At 46.3% G+C, this 20,309-nt stretch overlaps 1 protein-coding gene across 15 annotated transcripts in view; it reads right to left on the bottom strand.

Annotated features, from left to right (window-relative positions):
* dock7 (dedicator of cytokinesis 7) overlaps positions 1-13,648 on the bottom strand; it is a 223,709-nt gene extending 210,061 nt beyond the window's left edge. For 8 of the 15 annotated variants that reach the window (XM_038794513.1, XM_038794522.1, XM_038794515.1 and 5 more), the window contains exons 1-2: positions 13,480-13,647; positions 11,096-11,198 (exon numbers count right to left, since the gene is read on the bottom strand). In XM_038794513.1, coding sequence (XP_038650441.1) covers positions 11,096-11,198; positions 13,480-13,517 — 141 coding nt within the window. In that variant the 5' untranslated portion in view covers positions 13,518-13,647. Of the gene's footprint in view, positions 1-11,095; positions 11,199-13,479 lie in introns of all 15 variants that reach the window. The other 7 variants (XM_038794509.1, XM_038794510.1, XM_038794511.1 and 4 more) reach the window with 1 other exon arrangement.
* Positions 13,649-20,309: the final 6,661 nt, after the last annotated feature.

Here is a 20,309-nt window from a genome sequence, read left to right as displayed (position 1 = left end):
CGGCCATGGCGGGTGTCCCCGGGACAAGGGGGAACCCCGGAGCGCAGGGACCCGACCGCATGGGGAGAGCAGTGATAGTGGACATCCTGGACGGCCCCCTAACAAAGGGAAACCCCAGAGGGCAGGGGCGCGTCCACCGGACAAATATGGTTAACCCCACAGGAGCAAGGGGGCAGAAGCCCCCCACCAGAATAGTCACCTGGAACGTAAGGGGACTTAACGGCCCAGTGAAGAGATCTAGAGTCCTCACCCACCTTAGAAACATGAGGGCCGACATAGTCTTCCTCCAAGAGACGCACTTGAGGGAGCAGGACCAACTGCGGGTAAGAAAGGGCTGGGTGGGACAAACCTATCATTCCTGTTATGGGGCAAGGGCCAGGGGGGTGGCGATCCTGATTGGCAAGAGGACAATGTTTAGGGCGACAAAGACGGTTACGGACCCAGGGGGACAGTATGTCATGGTCAGCGGGGCCCTGGATGGGGCGCCGGTAGTTCTAGTTAACGTGTACGCGCCCAACTGGGACGACACGAGCTTCATCCAAAAGACCATGGCAGAAATCCCGGACATAGCGACGCACCGACTAATCATGGGGGGGGACTTCAACTGTGTACAGGACCCAACGACGGACAGATCAAACCCCAGAACGGGGAAAACCTCAAACATGGCAAGGGAACTCAGCCACTATATGGAGCAGATGGGAGCAGTAGACCCCTGGAGATTCGCCCACCCGGGGGAGAAAGAATTCTCTTTCTTCTCCCCAGTACACAACGTGTACACCAGAATTGACTTCTTTGTGGTGGGGAAAACGGTGCTTCCAGAGATAGACAAGGTGGAATACTCCGCAATTGTGATATCAGACCACGCTCCACACTACATGGATGTGCGGCTAGAGACGGGAAGGGCCCAGCGCCCCAAATGGAGGTTGGACGGTGCCTTACTAGCTGACAAGGCCTTCAGCGAAAGGATAGCGCAGGCCATAGCGGAGTACACTGAGATCAACCAAAACGGGGAGGTCTCACCCTCCACGTTCTGGGAAGCACTTAAGGCCGTACTAAGAGGGGAAATCATAGCCTACAAAGCGCGAAGAGATAGGGAGGAAAGGGTGGCTAGGCAGAAGCTGGTCGACTCCATACTGGAGGTAGACCATAAATACTCCGAGGCCCCGACTGTAGAACTCCTGGCGGAGAGAAAAGAACTACAAAGGAACTTTGACCTGCTCTCCACCAGGAAAGCAGTACACCAACTCCGCCAGGCACGCGGGGCCCTATACGAACACGGAGACAAAGCCAGCCGCCTGTTGGCCCACCAGCTGAGAAAGCAGGCAGCCAGCAGGGAAATTGCGCAAATCAGAGATACCAGAGGCACGTTGGAAACAGAACCAGAGAGGATTAACAAAACCTTCAAGGCCTTCTACCAAGAGCTGTACACCTCAGAGCCCCCAACGGGGAAGGCTGGGATGAACCGGTTTCTTGACGGACTGAACATACCAGTTGTGGGAGAGGGCAGAAAACGGGATCTGGAAGCACCACTAGCACTGGGAGAGATCATGGAGAGCATTAGCTCCATGCAGGCGGGGAAGGCGCCGGGACCGGACGGATTCCCGGCGGACTTCTACAAAACATTTGCGACAGCGCTGGCCCCGCACCTGCGGGAGATGTTCACAGACTCGCTAGCTAGGGGCACGTTGCCACCCACGTTAGCACAGGCCTCAATCTCGCTGATACCTAAGAAAGACAAAGACCCAACGGAATGTGGGTCATACAGACCCATATCTCTGCTGAATGCAGACGCCAAAATACTGGCCAAAATCCTAGCCAAAAGGCTAGAAGACTGTGTACCTGAGGTGGTCACAGAGGACCAGACGGGCTTTGTCAAAGGTAGACAGCTGACCGCGAACATCAGGCGCCTGCTGAACGTGATAATGACCCCCTCCGGGGAGAGAACACAAGAGGTGATCGTCTCCCTGGACGCAGAAAAGGCCTTCGACAGAGTCGAGTGGAAATACCTCATAGAGGTACTGGAGCGGTTCGGGCTTGGAACAGGGTTCACCGCTTGGGTAAAGCTCCTGTACAACGCTCCCATGGCGAGTGTACAGACCAACAATACCAACTCCCAATACTTCCAGCTGCACAGGGGCACCAGACAAGGATGCCCACTGTCCCCGCTGCTGTTCGCACTAGCAATTGAACCGCTAGCAATCGCGCTCAGGGCAGCAAAAAATTGGAGGGGGATCCGAAGGGGAGGTAGAGAGCACAGAGTCTCACTCTATGCGGATGATCTGCTCCTCTATATCTCGGACCCACAAAGCAGCATGGACGGAATCATCGCGCTCCTGAAAGAGTTTGGAGCCTTCTCGGGCTACAAACTCAACATGAGCAAAAGTGAGATCTTCCCATTACACCCGCAAGGGGGGGGGGGGGGGGCAGCACTAAAGGGGCTGCCGTTCAAACAAGCCCGACATAAATTCCGCTACCTGGGGATCCAAATAGCCCATGACTGGAAAGGGATCCACAAATGGAACCTCACCAGCCTGACGGAGGAAGTTAAAAAGGACCTGCAAAGATGGAACACACTCCCGCTCTCCCTCGCGGGGAGAGTTCAGACGATCAAAATGAACGTACTGCCCAGGTTCCTTTTCCTGTTTAGATCCATTCCGATCTACATCCCCAAGGCCTTTTTCAAAGCGCTGGACAAACTCATCATGGCGTTCGTATGGGGGGGTAAAAATGCTAGGATCCCAAAGAAGGTCTTACAAAAAACAAAAACCAGGGGAGGGTTAGCCCTCCCGAATCTACAATTCTACCACTGGGCAGCAACAGCCGAGCGAGTAAGGGGATGGATCCAGGAGCCAGAAGCTGAGTGGGTGCGTGCGGAGGAGGCCTCCTGCATGGGAACCTCCCTCCGGGCCCTCGCCACGGCAGCACTCCCATCCCCACCCAAAAAACACTCCAGCAGCCCAGTGGTGACAGCCACCCTCCAATCCTGGAACCAACTGCGGCAGCAACTTGGCCTGACCAAAATGTCGAACAGGGCTCCCATCTGCAACAACCATAGGTTCAAACCAGCACTGACCGACGCCACCTTCAAAAGGTGGAGGCAGGACGGGGGAACACTGACAGTCAGGGACCTATACACGGACGACAGGATCGCAACACTGGACGAACTGACAGAGAAATTTCAGCTAGCTGGGGGGAACGAGCTACGGTACCTGCAGCTCAAAAACTTCCTACGAAAGGAGACAAGGACGTACCCACAACCGCCACGACAGACACTACTGGAAGACCTACTGGACGCAAGTATCCTAGAGAAAGGGAACTGTAGTGACATGTATGACCGACTGGTAGATAGGGACGACACCGTACTGGACGCAACAAGGAAGAAGTGGGAGGACGACCTGGGGATGGAGATAGGGTGGGGACTCTGGAGCGAAGCACTGCATAGGGTCAACTCCACCTCCACGTGCGCAAGGCTCAGCCTGACGCAACTAAAAGTGGTACATAGAGCCCACTTAACAAGAACCCGTATGAGTCGGTTCTTCCCGGAGGTGGAAGACAGATGTGAGCGGTGCCAAAGAGGCCCGGCCAACCACGCCCACATGTTCTGGTCTTGCCCCAGACTTGTGGAGTACTGGACAGCCTTCTTCGAGGCTATGTCCAAAGTGGTGGGGGTGAGGGTGGAGCCATGCCCGATACTGGCGGTCTTCGGGGTTTCAGACCAGCCAGATCTATTCCTGGGGAGGAGGGCGGACGCCCTTGCCTTTGCCTCCCTGATCGCCCGCCGTAGAATCCTGTTTGGCTGGCGGTCAGCAGCACCGCCCAGAGCTGCGGACTGGCTGTCCGACCTCTCGGAATCTCTCCAAATGGAGAAAATCAAATTTGCCATCCGAGGGTCGGACGACGGCTTCCACAGAACGTGTGAGCCATTCATGCAACTGTTCCGGGACCTATTTGTGGCCAATGTACAAGAGGAAGAATAGTCGGGGGAAGGTAGCGGGAGGGGGGGGGGCTACAGGTTCGTTACGGGGGTTCGATGGCTAGCTAAGGCCCAAAACCAAGCTAAATAAACATGTTGAGGGGGGGGGGGGGGGGGGCGCAGTTACTACTACGAAGATGCTTACCTGTAAATATGTATGTTAATTTTTGCGTGTTTGGTTTTTTTTTTTTTTTGTTTTGTCTCTCTCTCCTAACAATTTGTAATTTGTTCAATATAAAATATGAAAACTGAATAAAAACATTTATAAAAAAAAACTTTGCCAGGAGAATGAAATGATAATGAAAATCGCTTATTGTCACGAGTAGGCTTCAATGAAGTTACTGTGAAAAGCCCCTAGTCGCCACATTCCAGTGCCTGTCCGGGGAGGCTGGTACGGGAATCGAACCGTGCTGCTGGCCTGCTTTAAAAGCCAGCGATTTAGCTCGGTGAGCTAAACCAATCTGGATAGGACAAGGGAGTTGCAAAGATGCAGACTTCCTAAGGAACAAGATAGAATCCAGGGAATTGGATAGAAAGACTGTCAAAGAAGTCTGTAGTTAAGTGAACAGAGATCAAGGTATTGTTCAGAAGAATTCATGGAAGAACAAAGTGACAATCACAGTAACTAGATTTAAAGTGGGATACCATACTTCAGAGGTAGATGCCATTTTGATACAGTCAAAGAATTGAGAGTTAAAGCAATTGTGGGCAGTTTGTAAAGCAGTCAAGATCAAGAAATCTTAATGGGGTTGTTGTGAAATCCTGGACTGGATTTGCTGTTAAAACTGGAGTGGAAGCTTTGTTTGAAGGAGCAATTTATAAAACTGGACTGGATTTCAGAATGCAACCCACCAAGAGAAAACATTGTTATGAGAAAATAATTGAAAGTGTGTTTTAGGGAGTGGAGGATGAAAATTGTGGAGGATGGAAATTGTGGCAATCATGTGAGAGGATTCTGAGGAGAAAACCATAGGCACTATCTTGGGTTCAGAGCGGAGTATGTATTTGACCACAGTCAACTTGTGTGCTTAAAATATACTTTTTGTGTTAATGAGATAATTGTACCTTAAAATGCACTTTGGTAATCCATGTTAATCTTTAAATCTGTGTGAATTTGTTGGATTAAGGGGGGATTAAAGGAGTATTATATTATTATAATCCAATTATTTCATGTCTTACAAATATTCTTTCCTTGTTGTTAAAACTAATTAGCGGTCCTGTGACTTTGTTCCTCCACGTTTTATCAAAAATAAAGCCAAGGTCTTTTGAGCCAGGGTTCTATTCTGGGACTTTCCCGTCCAGAAATAACATCATCCTTCGTACTGTAAATGTTCAAATTGCACAGAGCAACTTATTAGCATGGATAGAGGATTGGTTAGTTAACTGGAAACTGCGAGTGGGGATAAAATGGTTAATTTTTAGGTTGACAAGATATAACCAGTGAATTGTCACAGAGACCAATTATTGGGTCTCAACTATTTACAATCTATATCAATGACTCGGATGAAGGAAGCGAACGTACGGTTGCTAAATTTGCTGATGAAACAAAGATAGATCGGAGGCTAAGTTTTGATGAGCACATAAGGAGTCTGCAAAGGAATCGAGAAAGGGTAAGTGAATGGGCAAAATTTGGCCGATGGAAGTATAATGTGGAAAAATGCGGGCAAATGTGAACTTTTGCAAGTAGAATAGAAAAGCAGCATATTATTTAAAAGGAGGGAGATTGCAGAGCTCTGATGTATGGAGGGCTCGCGGTGTCCTGGTACATGAACCATAAAACGCCACTATGCACAGGAAGTGATTAGGAAGACAAATTAAATGTTATTGCGAGAGGAGTGGAATATAAATAAATGTAGAAAGGTTTTGCTACTTGCATAGGATGTTAATGAGAATATATCTGGAGTACTGTGTACAGTTTTGGTCTCCCAATCTAAATAAGGATATACAACTCTTAGAAGGAGTGCAGAGAAGATTTACTTGTCTTATTCCTGGGGATGAACAGGTTATCTTATGAGGAAAGGTTGGGCCTGTATCTATTGGAGTTTAGAAGAATGATGCAATCTTATTAAGACAGTCTCTAGGCCTGCAGCAGAGGGATTTCTCCTCCATCCTGATGTTTCCCCTTATGGGAGAGACTAGAATCATGGGACAAAGTTTAAAAATAAGGGGTTTCCCATTTAAAGCAGAAATTGAGTGAATTTATTTCTGAGTCGTTCGACCATTAATTTCTCTTCTCCAGGGAGCAGTGGAGACAGGGTGATTGAATATTTTTCAGGCTGTATTAGATGGATTCTTGACTGACAAAGGAGTAAAAGGTGATGGAGAGGAAAGTGAGGCCGCAATCAGACCAGCCATGATCTTATCAAATTGTAGAACAGACGGGAAGGACCAATAGGTCTACTGCACCAAATTCTTGTTTGTATGCTCAAAAGTACATACTGATGGACTCCATCAATTGAAACTCACTGTCTACACTTCAATATAAATAAATACCATTTAAGTGAAGCACCAGAGTATGGAACTGTGATGAGTCAATGTCTTCAGAAGTGCAGAATATAGTAAGTTGGAGGAAGAGATTTCTAGAAGTGTAACACTACGTTTTAAGGTTAAATTACATATTTCTGTACCATGGGACCACAGATGATGAATCCTTAAAAGTATGATAAAACAATTAGGTCATTATCAGGTCTGTGCATGCAGGGACTGCTTTAATAGGTGAATTAAGGTCTTCTGTTCATTAATTGCAGTCTCTAAGGGTCTGTGGTTTAGCATGGCTTTTGTTTTTGTAGTGCACATGAAAACTATAACTGTTCTGCTTATACCACCATGCCTGTAAAGAACACAAGTTGTTCCATTAAAAATGTTTCTTGTGGGAGTTCTTCAGTGGTTGATTGCAGCTGGAAACTAAATTATACTGTAGTACAGTCTACAGTTGATACAAATGTTCTGAGACTTACTTGAGTTGTTAATTACTTTCAACATAATTAGCTACTTCAATATACTTACACATTTTCAAACCCTTACAGTACTATCGTATTAATAGTCTACTGGAGGTGCACTCCTGGAAGTGTGTATCAAGCCCAGTATGAAGGATTATTTACATATCAGATTCAAAGAGCAGTTGCGTGACTAACAAGTTTAATTTCTTGCACTACAGAAGAACTGCCTTGATGAATCAGCATTGTATAGTATGATACTGAGGCATAACCAAGAAAGACACAGGATCAAACCTTGTTCTATGCTAAATTAGTTGATATCAGATGTCAGTGGGAATGTTAACAAAGGCTCCACATTCCCCACAGCATTCTTGGTCAAGGCAAGGATGTGGTTCAGCTACAGATCCTGGTCATTACCCAATGATTTTTCCTGCAATCAGGTTAGGGAAAGATTATGCTTGGCATCCGCAATTAAATACTGAACAATCATTGGGCTGCATTTTCCTGTGGGTCTCAGAACCTTAACTGCACTTAATTAACATGAGACCTTAATTCACCTATTAAAGCAGTCCTTGCATGAACAGACATGATAATGACCTAACTGTTTTATCATACTTTGAAGGATTCATCATCTATGATCTCTTGGTCCAGAAATATGTAATTTAATCTTAACACATGCTTCACAGCTCCAGGGTCCCAGGTTCGATTCCCGGCTGGGTCACTGTCTGTGTGGAATCTGCACGTCCTCCCCCTGTGTGCGTGGGTTTCCTCCGGGTGCTCCGGTTTCCTCCCACAGTCCAAAGATGTGCGGGTTAGGTGGATTGGCCATGATAAATTGCCCGTAGTGTCCTAATAAAAGTAAGGTTAAGGGGGGGGTTGTTGGGTTACGGGTATAGGGTGGATACGTGGGTTTGAGTAGGGTGATCATGGCTCGGCACAACATTGAGGGCCGAAGGGCCTGTTCTGTGCTGTACTGTTCTATAAACATAGTGTTGCACTTTTAAAAATCTCTTCCTCCAACCGTCAGAACAAACGGAGTCCTGAGGCTGGTCGTGAAATCTTTGAGACAGACTCCAAATTGGTTGCCTCACCATTCGCCATTGTTATCAGGGTCCGGACGCTGAAGATCTCCAGTTAGAGAGCCAGCAGCCCTACCGGGATAGCTAGGTACTGCTGAAGCAGGTGGGATCCATGAAGGTGCCTTGAATGCAGAGGACTACTCTGGCGAGCTGTAGTGAAGACTCTCGAAACCGGTGCAGTCATCAGGATGGAGGAGAAACCCCTCTGCTGCAGACCTATACACTGACATCCTCACAGGGCACCAAGCAGTAGCCTTAGCACATAGTGAGAAGCCACTTGCTCACTACCTCCAAATGGTCTCTGTGGACTAACTGACTGCCCATGTCCATGAAACAGACAGCCAATTTGATTCCCAGCAGCCCCCCAACCCCCATCTGAAAATTCCAGACTATTGACTCAACTCAGAATGAACAATGGCCAATAAAAGCTAAATATTCCAAGTAGCCAATTGGCCAATCTGTAAGTGGCCTGCTGATGCCTATGAAACCATACTCCAGGACAGGTCACTGAACATCTTTAGAAGAGGGAGACAGCTCCAAACAGACTTTAGACAACTGGTTCTATGAGTAAATAACATCACAGATTACTATGTCTAGGGAGGCGGCAGGTCTACTCATTCTCACACAGCTACAGTAGTTACATATTACAGAGCAAACTCATTTGTATTACGTTGCCCATTCATCCTTGACAGCGTTATGAGATGCTTTCAGTCCAACCTCAAAATACAATTTAATCATCTTTAAGGATGAAATTACAGTCGTACCCACAGTTGAGCATGAAACAAATGCTGATGTGTGCAGTCACCCAATAAACTGGGGTTCCAATGCTTGCAGGATATGTTGGTCGTCTCAATTATCCCATTTCAGTACCATCACAGTAACAAGGTATTGAATAGAAAGCTCAGCAAGATACCAGCATGTCTGCTAACCTCTTAATAGTACAAGATAACCACAAGCAAACATCTGGGAGCAACTGGCCAAATCGTCCTTTTGGCCAGCTCAAAAAAGCAAGGCATTCCATAATCTCACACCAATAACACGCACCAAATGTAGATAGCGGTTTTCTTGCACTACATTTTTTTTTAAAAATGAACCTTGCAACAAATTTTCACTTTCACAATGATGTGGCTGCAATAGTGTTGCCTGCCAACAGAGGTTTCATTGACAATTTCTTAACCACAGGTCTCATTGGCAAGTGTATTTTTGCTTTGCATTTATAACCAAAAGTATGTTTAAATTTAACAGAAACCAAATCAAAAATCTAAAGTCAGGAGCACTGAGTGAGTATCAATTGTCATCGTGTACCATAATTAATTACTTCTTTCCCTCTTCCAAGACTCCACATCAACCATTCTATTTACACCCATGATCTTCAACCAGTGTTTCTTCATTGTTTAATTTCGAATTTGATTCTACTATATATTTAAAAGCAGATTTCTAAATGGGTGAAGTAATCAAATTCATAGTAAACGAAATCCTGAAGATCTAGTACTTGATTTAGGTTTTTCAAAGAAATATTTCCATGGTTACGTTGCAGGACGCAAAGCCAGGGAATTTAACAGTGTACTTTGGTCATCCACTCTCAATGGGGAGCCCTCTTAGGTTTTACTGGTTATATGAAGGTACGATTTCCTTGCCAAAAAGCTCAAGAGCATTGATACATCCTCCAATTCTCATCTTTCCAAGCCCGTCTCCCTCGACAGGGGGTCGGTGGGGGTTATTTGTTGGTTATCTTTTTCATCCTAGTTGTGGTTTCGTTTGATGTTTATTTATAACTGGCTTGTTAAACAATTTTTTAAAAAAAAACAAAGCAACCGTCATGTTATTAGATTGGCCTGGATTTTGTAATAGTAACAGCAGCAAAATTGTCAGCTTTCACCATCATCACTCCTCTGAAAATGACATAGAATTCTGGAATTCACACATGAGCAATTAAACACAAAAATCTAGAAGTTGCTGTTAGTAATTGTTTGCTTCTCCATAGGGTGTGCCGTTCATGTACTATAAGACCATACATAAGACATAGGAGCAGAATTAGGCCATTCGGCCTATCGAGTTGCGGGGGGCTTGATTAGTAATGAAAATTCAATTTCATTACAACTTCTCCAAAAATCAAATATCAACTAAAGCAGGGGTGGGCAAACTACGGCCCGCGGGCCACATGCGGCCCGCCAAAGGTCTTTATGCGGCCCACCAAGTCATTAAAAAAAACAATTTAAAAAATTTTTTTTTTTTTTTTAAGGTTAATTGGGGGGGGGGGGGCTGTTGGGTTACTTACTGGTATAGGGTGGATACGTTGACTTGAGTAGGGTGATCATTGCTTGGCACAACGTCGAGGGCCGAAGGGCCTGTTCTGTGCTGTACTGTTCTATATGAGGCGCCCAGAATCATAACCGGGTGAAGTAATTATTTTACTTAATATACTATGCGGCCCTTTAAAATTGTGAATTTCTGAATGTGGCCCTTGCACGGAAAAGTTTGCCCACCCCTGAACTAGAGAATGTAACAAATGGGATATAAGAAAAACAACTTCAATAAGGAACTGGTCAATTTCCTCTCATCACTCTTTTTGTTTTCTCCCTCAGGGAGAAATGGTCATCTAGAGATCTACAGGATCACTGTAGGTTACACTGAATTCAATGCAATCAAGTTTCTCTTCTTCCCCTGCAGATATAATGTCATACTTGGTAGGGTGGCATGGATTTGGCCATCCACTACTGCTTCACCTAAGTGTCCTCTTCATTTTCAAATCTTGACAGTGACTATCAGCAAGTTATTTGACTATATATGTCCTTACAGCTGAGCCCAATCCCGTCCTCCTCCAAATTCCTTACGCCTGTGCTTTACAGCAAGGATGACTACATAGCAAATTAGGAATGGAGGAGTTCTGAATATGGTTGTTGAAACCCTAATGTTGCCTTGACGAAGGATCAATTAACCTGGCACATATCTGAGATTGTGTTCAGGACTGTTCTCATCTGTGTGACCCAGCTCCACTTTGAGTAGCATGGTTAATAATTGGGCCTTCCAAGAAACATCAGATTTAACATGAAGGCTTCTTTATCAAAATGAACATTCTCAGACATTATATTTAAAAATTAACTTACTGAATGGTGAGAAATATTTGCCCCAACATTGAGGTTTTTGAGCAGCTGTGGTGAACTGCCATATTGGCCAGAGATCTGCTTCCTTACTTCAGCTGCCACAGTCCTAAAGAGAAAAAAAGTATTTTACTTCAGAGCATTGCATCAAGAATTTCAAGCACGCTGCAGTGTCCAGGTTTAATTAAGAACACTTCAACACTCTTGCCAGAATTCCACAATGCTATGGTAACATTAGAACTTGCACTATGAAATGTGACCTGTAGAGTACCCGTTGCATATGTGTTCAAAACAAGGGCACTGTATCAGCCTGTTTACAATATTTATCAACTTCATACCAGAGTATAAAACAGTTAAGGTTTGCAAATAAAATACTGGCCATGGGAGGAAGGTGACTTGGAATTCTAAACAACTAAATCATTAGCACAGTAGCATTGTGGATAGCACAATCGCTTCACAGCTCCAGGGTCCCAGGTTCGATTCCGGCTTGGGTCACTGTCTGTGCGGAGTCTGCACATCCTCCCCGTGTGTGCGTGGGTTTCCTCCGGGTACTCCGGTTTCCTCCCACAGTCCAAAGATGTGCAGGTTAGGTGGATTGGCCATGCTAAATTGCCCTTAGTGTCCAAAATTGCCCTTAGTGTTGGGTGGGGTTACTGGGTTATGGGGATAGGGTGGAGGTGTTGACCTTGGGTAGGATGCTCTTTCCAAGAGCCGGTGCAGACTCGATGGGCCGAATGGCCTCCTTCTGCACTGTAAATTCTATGTAATCTATGTAATGCAATTAAGCATAATGGCCAGGAAATACGTTGTGATTGATGCTCTTGCTTCCCTGGTGAATATCTAAAATGTCTAAATACTTATGATAGCTCTGGGATAAACATATTACCCAATGTGGTGTTTTGTCATGCCAACTGAGAACATTGTAAGTTTGGTGAGTTAACTGATCTTACTTTGGGTGTCAAAGGAAGTATTCCAAGTGGGAGATATTAAGAATTTGATCTCTGGGAAAGGTGTAACATTGAATTAAGGAGATGTTTCGCTGCCTTCTAAATCTTGACAGTGGATTTCTAAAACTTGATTTGGACAACAAGCCCCCTTTCTCCTGGTATTTAATCAGAATTATCAAACAAAACAGTGCTAAGGCAATTTCTGAACTTTGATGTTCAAAGCTGTTCAATGAACAGTATCAGGCTTGCACTGCTTGTCAGAATTAGAAGACTTTTAAATTAAAGATGCAAGATGAGAACCAGGATGTATCACAACAGAAACTGCAGCCCAACTGGACCATTCAAGTTTGGGTTCAGGGATTTCCCTGTCAATACCACAAAAGAAATCTACCATCCACAATTGATCAGTAATGCAGATACCCATAGAATCTTTCAAAAGCTAGATCTCAAATCTTTTATAATATATTAAAAATATTTATAGCTATGTATAAAAGCAGCACAAATTGGTACAGAAAAGTCTTATTTCAGTCAAAGAACATACATTTTAACAGACTCCGGTGGAATGAGCAGTGCCAGCTGATAGATAGTCCTTTTATAAATCTACTTGAGAATTCATGTGTAATGATATCATTCTGGACTTCAAACATATTAAAAATGGTTTAAAACTTGCCCGAAGTGACTCTTAAATTATTTTACTGAGGAGTGTCAAATCACAAATGTTGATAGTTTAATTACATTTTTACACTTAAAAATGAGTTTTACAAGTTTCCCTGTGCACAATGTAAGAGCACTGAATGCACAAGTGGTATAAAACAGAACTGGGAGTGACCGCATCATAGTGTTTATACCATCTACAGTATTTGGGTATCGATTTTTAACATGACATTGAATGCGACATCTATAAATAAACGTTATCACATAGCATACAACAGATTATTGTATTCCAGCGAGTTATATTGTATCCGTCGTGGTACTTTCTCTCCCATTATACCATATTGCATTTCTGTTCCAAATGACATTTGGCACTGTGGCACAGGATTACATCTCACCAGTGCATCCAGCTCTACGCTTTCTGACACACGATATCTCCTCACATTACAGTGGTTTTGTGAATGTTACTATTGTACTAGATGCTATTGCACACTATTTAAAACAGTTCTGATTTATTGCAATCTCTTTATGATTCTGCAGGGTATCAAGTTCAGTTATTTATTAACATACTCTGCCTTGCGGGTATACTTTATTAGTTGCAGTATATTCACATTCCGACTGCACTGCAATGCCCTGTGCCCAGTGCAAGATTTTTATTCGCTCCTGCGGAGGCACAAAGCGGGGTCGGATCGAGCTGGGCAGCCGGGGGCGCTCAGGCCTCCACCACCGACCACTCGCTTACTCAGTGAGGAGCCGTGCTTGTGCGCAGTACACCCGAGAAAGATCTTTTACCTGCTGATTTTCTGCGCGAAGGCGCGGCGCTCGGCCATTTGTACCGAGAGAAAAAGGAGTGAACAGGGCGGCGGCGGCAGAAATCAGAGCCACCGGCCGTAATATACCGGAGACTGGGGCCTACCGTATTACACCGAAGACTGGTGCCTTTACCGTATTACCCCGGAGACTGGTGCCTTTACCGTATTACCCCGGAAACTGGGTCTATACCGTAATATATCGGAGGCAGGTTGCTCTACCGTAATATACCAGAGACTGGGACCTCTGCTATAATACACAGGACTGGGGACTATTATATTACACTGAAGATGGGGCCTCTACTGTAATACACAGGACTGGGGACTCTTATATTACACTGGGCATGGGGCCTCTGCTGTAATACACAGGACTGGGGACTCTTATATTACACTGGGCATGGGGCCTCTGCTGTAATACACAGGACTGGGGACTCTTATATTACACTGGACATGGGGCCTCTGCTGTAATACACAGGACTGGGGATTCTTATATTACACTGGAGATGGGGCCTCTACTGTAATACACAGGACTGGGGACTATTATATTACACTGGAGATGGGGCTGATGTGACCATCAATTCACTTGAGACACGATTGGAAGTAAACTGTGGTTTTAATAGACTTACAACTGAGCCTGCCTGCGACCAGAAGAACTGAGGGCAGGCTCACACGGCTGCAGCACTTTATACTTCTGGTAGTGGGAGGGGCCATGGGCAGAGCCGAGGGTGGAACCCTGTACAAGCTCCTCATCTCCCCCTGTGGGCAGAGCCACGCAACAGCTCACAGAAGAGCCCACAAGGACACAATACAATACAGTGTGAATTACATTCACCACAGGGGCCTCTACTGTAATACACAGGAGACTGGGGACTATTATATTACACTGGAGATGGGGCCTCTACTGTAATACACAGGACTGGAGACTATTATATTACACTGGAGATGGGGCCTCTACTGTAATACACAGGAGACTGGTGCTTCTACCACAATGTACCAGAGACTAAGGTGTCTACCATAATACACCAGAGACTGGTACCTCTGGCATAATACACTGAAGACTGAGGCCTCTACGATAGTACACCGGTGATGAGAGCAACTGCTGTAATATGCCAGAGACTGGAGCAACTATTGTAATGGCTGCAAGTGTGAAATTAAATGACAGTGTCTCCTTGGCCTTCTGTCGTCACCTGGCAATGTTGCACTTCTTGGCCATCTGAAAGAAATAGGTGTAAGGATAAAGTTGTGGTGAGGGTGAGAATGTGAAGCAAGGGTTAATAGTTAGAACGAGCCAGAATTAATGGGACACATTAGTGGAAAGTTACAAATAAGGGAGTTATTATTGAATTCGTGAGCCGACTCATGACAGTAAGCCGAATAGCCTTGAGAAACAAGGAAGATGGCTGGATGACGGAATATGAAATGTGGGAGCCATTGATACTGTGGCTAACCACCTGCTGTTTTTGCTAAAACTACTACATACTCATGTGCCAATAGATAACTATAAAGTCTGTAAAATCATGTATCGAAACTATGGCAAAAACAAGTTTATGCTTTGTAATGGGGGCAAGCTCAAGTAAATGTAAGGGACAGCCCCTTAAAAAACATATAAAGAAAGGAAGTTTTGAGCAATATTTTGGCACTCTCAGAGGTGGTTCTTTGGAATACCTAGAGGGCTGCCCCGATCGCAATAAAGAATATTCTAAAGTACGAACGTGTTCAAGACCGTTTCTTCCGAACTGAGAGACAAGTGAATTAGAGACACATTCACAAGGGGATAGGTGAAAGTAAGAAGTGCGTGCATGCACCATGTACAGCTTGTAAATCAGAAGAGAGTATGGGTTGAGATGGTAGTGGGACGCTTAAATTTGTTTCAATTTGGGGGATTCAAACATCTTCAATGGATTCAGCATTGCTGTTGTCCAGAGCCTCAGCAATATTCTAATAATGGCCAGCACTGTCTCTTCCATAAGTGTTAGACCACTCAGGTATGCTCCCTCCCATGTACACTTTTCTGCCCACCTAACCAGCCTATTGATAGCTTCCTGCAGTCTAGAGCTTTCTTCCTCATCATCAACCTCACAACCAATGTGGAGAAGGTACGGAGCTGGGTCAGAGGGATTGACTCCCAATGGGTCAGAATGGAGGAGAGTTTGGGTAGGGGGTCTGGATTGAAGGTGCTAGCAGCAGCGCCGCTCCCGACGGCCCAGGGGAGATACTCAGGGAGTCCGGTAGTAATACCTTTGTTGAGAATTTGGAGGCAGTTTTGACAGCACTTCGGGTTGGGGACAGGGTCAAGGGAAATGCCGATTTGGTGGAACCATAGATTTGAGCCAGGGAAGTGGGATGGAGATTTTCAGAGGTGGGAGGAGAAAGGAATTAGGACACTAAAAGATTTATTTCTTGGGGTTTGTTTTGCAGGATTGAAGGAGCTGGGAGCGAAGTATGGCTGGAGCAGCGGGAAATATTTAGATACGTGCAGGTTCGAGACTTTGCCAGAAAGGAGATACAGAGCTTCCCAGTAGAGCCGGCTTCCACATTGCTGGAGGAGGTGCTGGCGAAAGGGGGATTGGAGAAGGGGGTAGTATCGGCAGTTTACGGGGCTATTTTGGAGGAGGCGAAGGCGCCGGTAGAAGGGATCAAGTCAAAGTGGGAGGAAGAATTGGGAGAGGTTATGGAGGAGGGTTCTGGTGTGAGGTGCTCTGGAGGGTGAACGCCTTCACCTCGTGTGCAAGGTTGGGGCTGCTACAGCTGAAGGTGGTGTATAGAGCGCACCTTACAAGGGTGAGGATGAGCCAGCTCTTTGAGGGGGTAGAAGATGTGTGTGAAAGTTGCTGGGGGGGGGGGGGGGGGGGGCACAAACCACGTTCATATGTTTTAGTTCTGTCCAAAGATGGAGAATTACTGGAAGGAGGTGTTTAGGGTAATCTCTAAAGTGGTGCATGTGAACTGGGCCCTCGGGAGGCCATATTCGGGGTGTCGGACCAGCCGGGGTTGGAAATGGGCGCGGAGGCAGATGTTGTAGCCTTTGCCCCGTTGATCGCCCGAAAGCGGATCCTGTTAGGGTGGAGATCAACCTCTCCACCCTGTGCCCTGGTGTGGTGGGGGGACCTGCTGGAATTCTTGATGCTTTGAAAAGGTCAACTTTGAACTGAGGGGAAGGATGGAGGGATTCTACAATCCATGGGCATTATTCATTATGCACTTTCGAGAATTGAATCACAGTGAACGTTAGGGGTGTTGGGGGTTGGGAGGGTTGCGTGAGGGGGACTATATGTGTTAATGGTGAATATGGGTGATTCCTGATTCCTCTTTGTCATTTGTTTATGATAACACGGGCTAATGTTTGGGGGTTTGTTGGGAGGATGGGATCGTTGTTATTGATATGGGGATTGACATTACATTCGTTACTGATTATTGTTTACTGTTGGGTGTAAATTTGGGAGAAAATGTGAAAAAGGAGGAGAATAAAAAAATATTTTTAAAAAACCCTCACAACCAATTTTTGTATCATTTGATTTTTGTTTTACGTTTAAGTATAAATCATTGATATATCCCATTTGAAGCAAGGTATCCAGTACTGAACCCTGTAGAACCCAATGGGAACAGCCAGAAAAACATCCAACGACTGCTATCCTTTGCTTCCTGCCACTAAGTCAATTTTACATCCAACTTGCCACTTCCACTTGGGTCCCATGGGTTTTTCCTTTTCAGACCAGTCTGCCATGTGGGATCATGTCAAAACTGTTGCTAAATCCCATGTAGATTATATCAAACATGCTATCCTCATTGGCCTTCCTTGTTACCTTCTCAAAAATTTCAAAGTTTCAAGGGTTAAGAGGGCATGCAATCGGGTAAAGCCCCGGGACCGGACGGTTACCAGGTAGAAATCTATAAGAAATTTTCGGAAATATTGAGGCCACTCCTGATGAGGACCTTCAATGAGGCTCGAGAGAAAGGAACCCTCCCCTCAACAATGTCACAGGCTTTGATCTCACTCATTCTTAAACGAGGGAAGGACCCGGAACATTGTGGGTCATACAGGCGGATTTTGCTTTTAAACATGGATGCCAAATTGCTAGCTAAGATTCCGGCCACAAGAATTGAGGATTGCGACCCAGGGGTGATAGAGGAAGACCAGACTGGGTTTGTTAAAGGCAGACAACTCAATACCAATGTCCGGAGACTTTTAAATATTATTATGATGCCCTCAGAGGGAGGGGAGGCGGAGGTGGTAACAGCGATGGATGCAGAGAAAGCCTTTGACCGCGTGGAGTGGGAGTACCTCTGGGAAAAGCTGGGGAGATTAGAGTTTGGCAAGGGCTTTATCGGCTGGGTGAAATTGGTGTACCAGGCGCCTGTAGCAAGTGTATGTACAAACCGGCTGAGGTCGGGGTACTTCGAGCTTCATCGGGGAACGAGGCAGGGGTGTCCCCTCTCCCCGTTACTATAGAACCACTAGCTATGGCGCTGAGAGCCTTGAGGAACTGACAGGGACTGGTTCGGGGGGGGGGGGGGGGGGGGTGGAACATCAGGTCTCGCTATACGCGGATGATTTGCCCCTGTACATTTTGGACCCTGTGGAGGGGATGGGGGAGGTTCTGCGGATCCTGAGGGATTTTGGTAGTTTTCAGGGTGCAAACTGAACATGGGAAAGAGCGAGTTGTTTGTGATCCAGGCCAAGGGGCAGGAGGAGAGACTGAAAGAGCTGCCACTCAGGATGGTAGAGAAAAGTTTTCGTTACCTGGGTGTACAGGTGGCCAGGAAATGGGATGCCCTGCACAGGCTCAACCTGACCCGGTTGGTGGAACAAATGGAAGGGGACTTTAAAAGGTGGGACATGCTCCCGCTGTCACTGGCAAGGAGGGTGCAGACCGTGAAAATGACTGTCCTCCCCAGATTTTTGTTTGTCTTTCAGTGCCTCCCCATCTTCGTCCCTAAGGCCTTTTTTAAGTGGGTGAGTAGGATCATTACGGGCTTTGTGTGGGTGAATAAGACCCCGCGAGTAAGAAGATCGCTGTTGGAGCACAGTCGGTTGGGGGGGGGGGGGAGGTGGGTTGGCGCTGCCGAACTTTTGCAACTACTACTGGGCGGCCAATATATAGCTATGATTAGGAAGTGGGCAATGGGGGGTGGGGTGGCATGGGAGCAGCTGTAGGTGGCGTCATGTAAAGGTACTAGTCTGGGAGCTTTGATAACGGCTCCTTTGCCGTTCTCACTGACCCGTTACTCCACAAGTCCGGTGGTAGTGGCAACACTACGGATCTGGGGACAGTGGAGGAGGTACAAGAAGGTGGAGGGAGCGTCGGTCTGGACCCCGATATGCAACAATCACAGGTTTGTCCCGAGTAGGATGGATGGTGGGTTCCAGAGCTGGCAGAGGGCAGGCATCAGAAGGATGGGAGATCTGTTCATAGACGGAAACTTTCCCAGTTTGAAGATGCTAGAGGACAAATTTAATCTGCCGCCAGGAAACGCCTTTAAATATCTGCAAGCACGAGCCTTCCTGAAAAAACAGGTAGTGGCCTTTCCAACGCTGCCGCCACTGAGGATATAGGACAGAGTGGTCTCCGGCACCTTGGTGGGGGAGGGGAGTGTGTCGAACATCTACCAGGAACTACAGGAGGCGGAGGAAACCACGGTGGAGGAGGTCAAGGGCAAGTAGGAGGAGCAGCTAGGTGAGGAGTTGGAAGCGGGTCTGTGAGCAGAGGTCCTGGGCAGGGTTAATTCCTCATCATCATGTGCCAGGCTCAGTCTAATTCAATTTAAGGTGGTCCACCAGGCACACATGACGGCAGCGAGAATGAGCAAGTTTTTGGGGGTAGAAGACAGTTGTATGAGGTGCAAGGGCAGCCCTGCAAACCATGTCCACATGTTTTGGGCATGCCTGGAGCTTAGAGTGTTCTGGCAAGTGTTCGCGAGGACAATGTCCAAGGTGCTTAACACACGGGTGGTGCCGAGTCCAGAGATAGCGATCTTTGGAGTGTCAGAAGACCCGAGAGTTCAGGGGGCGAAAGAGACCGAAGTCTTGGCCTTTGCCTCCCTAGTAGCCCAGAGACGGATTTTATTAATGTGGAGGGACTCGAAGCCCCCGAGTGTAGAGACTTGGGTTACCGACATGGCTGGGTTTCTCAGCCTCGAGAAAATAAAGTTTGCCTTAAGAGGGTCTATGCTAAGGGTCTCCCAGAGGTGGCAGCCGTTCATCGACTTTCTCGGAGAAAATTAAAATGTCAGCAGCAGCAGAAATCCGTGGGGGTGGGGGGTGAGTGCTTCATTGGGATGGTGTGGGAAGACTGGGTCGCGTGGGGTAATGTCTATTTAATTAGAACATAGAACATAGAACAGTACAGCACAGAACAGGCCCTTCGGCCCTCGATGTTGTGCCGAGCAATGATCACCCTACTTAAACCCACATACCCGTAACCCAACAATCCCCCCATTAACCTTACACTACGGGCAATTTAGCATGGCCAATCCACCTAACCCGCACATCTTTGGACTGTGGGAGGAAACCGGAGCACCCGGAGGAAACCCACGCACACACGGGGAGGACGTGCAGACTCCACACAGACAGTGACCCAGCCGGGAATTGAACCTGGGACCCTGGAGCTGTGAAGCATTGATGCTAACCACCACGCTACCGTGAGGCCCAATTGTTATTGTATATTCTCTTTTTGCACTATGTTAATGTTCACTCTAGTTTGTTTTGTTATTATGGTTACTACTGTTTTATTATGAAAAGTTCTACAAAACCTTAATAAAAATACTTTTTAAAAAAATTCAAAGTTCAAAATTCAAAGATCGAACATAACCTTC

Source organism: Scyliorhinus canicula, chromosome 4 (genome assembly GCF_902713615.1).
Source record: "Scyliorhinus canicula chromosome 4, sScyCan1.1, whole genome shotgun sequence".
NCBI lineage: Eukaryota > Metazoa > Chordata > Chondrichthyes > Carcharhiniformes > Scyliorhinidae > Scyliorhinus > Scyliorhinus canicula.
The sequence above is the reverse complement of the archived record's forward strand: the minus strand, read 5'-3'. Positions and strand labels throughout refer to the sequence as shown.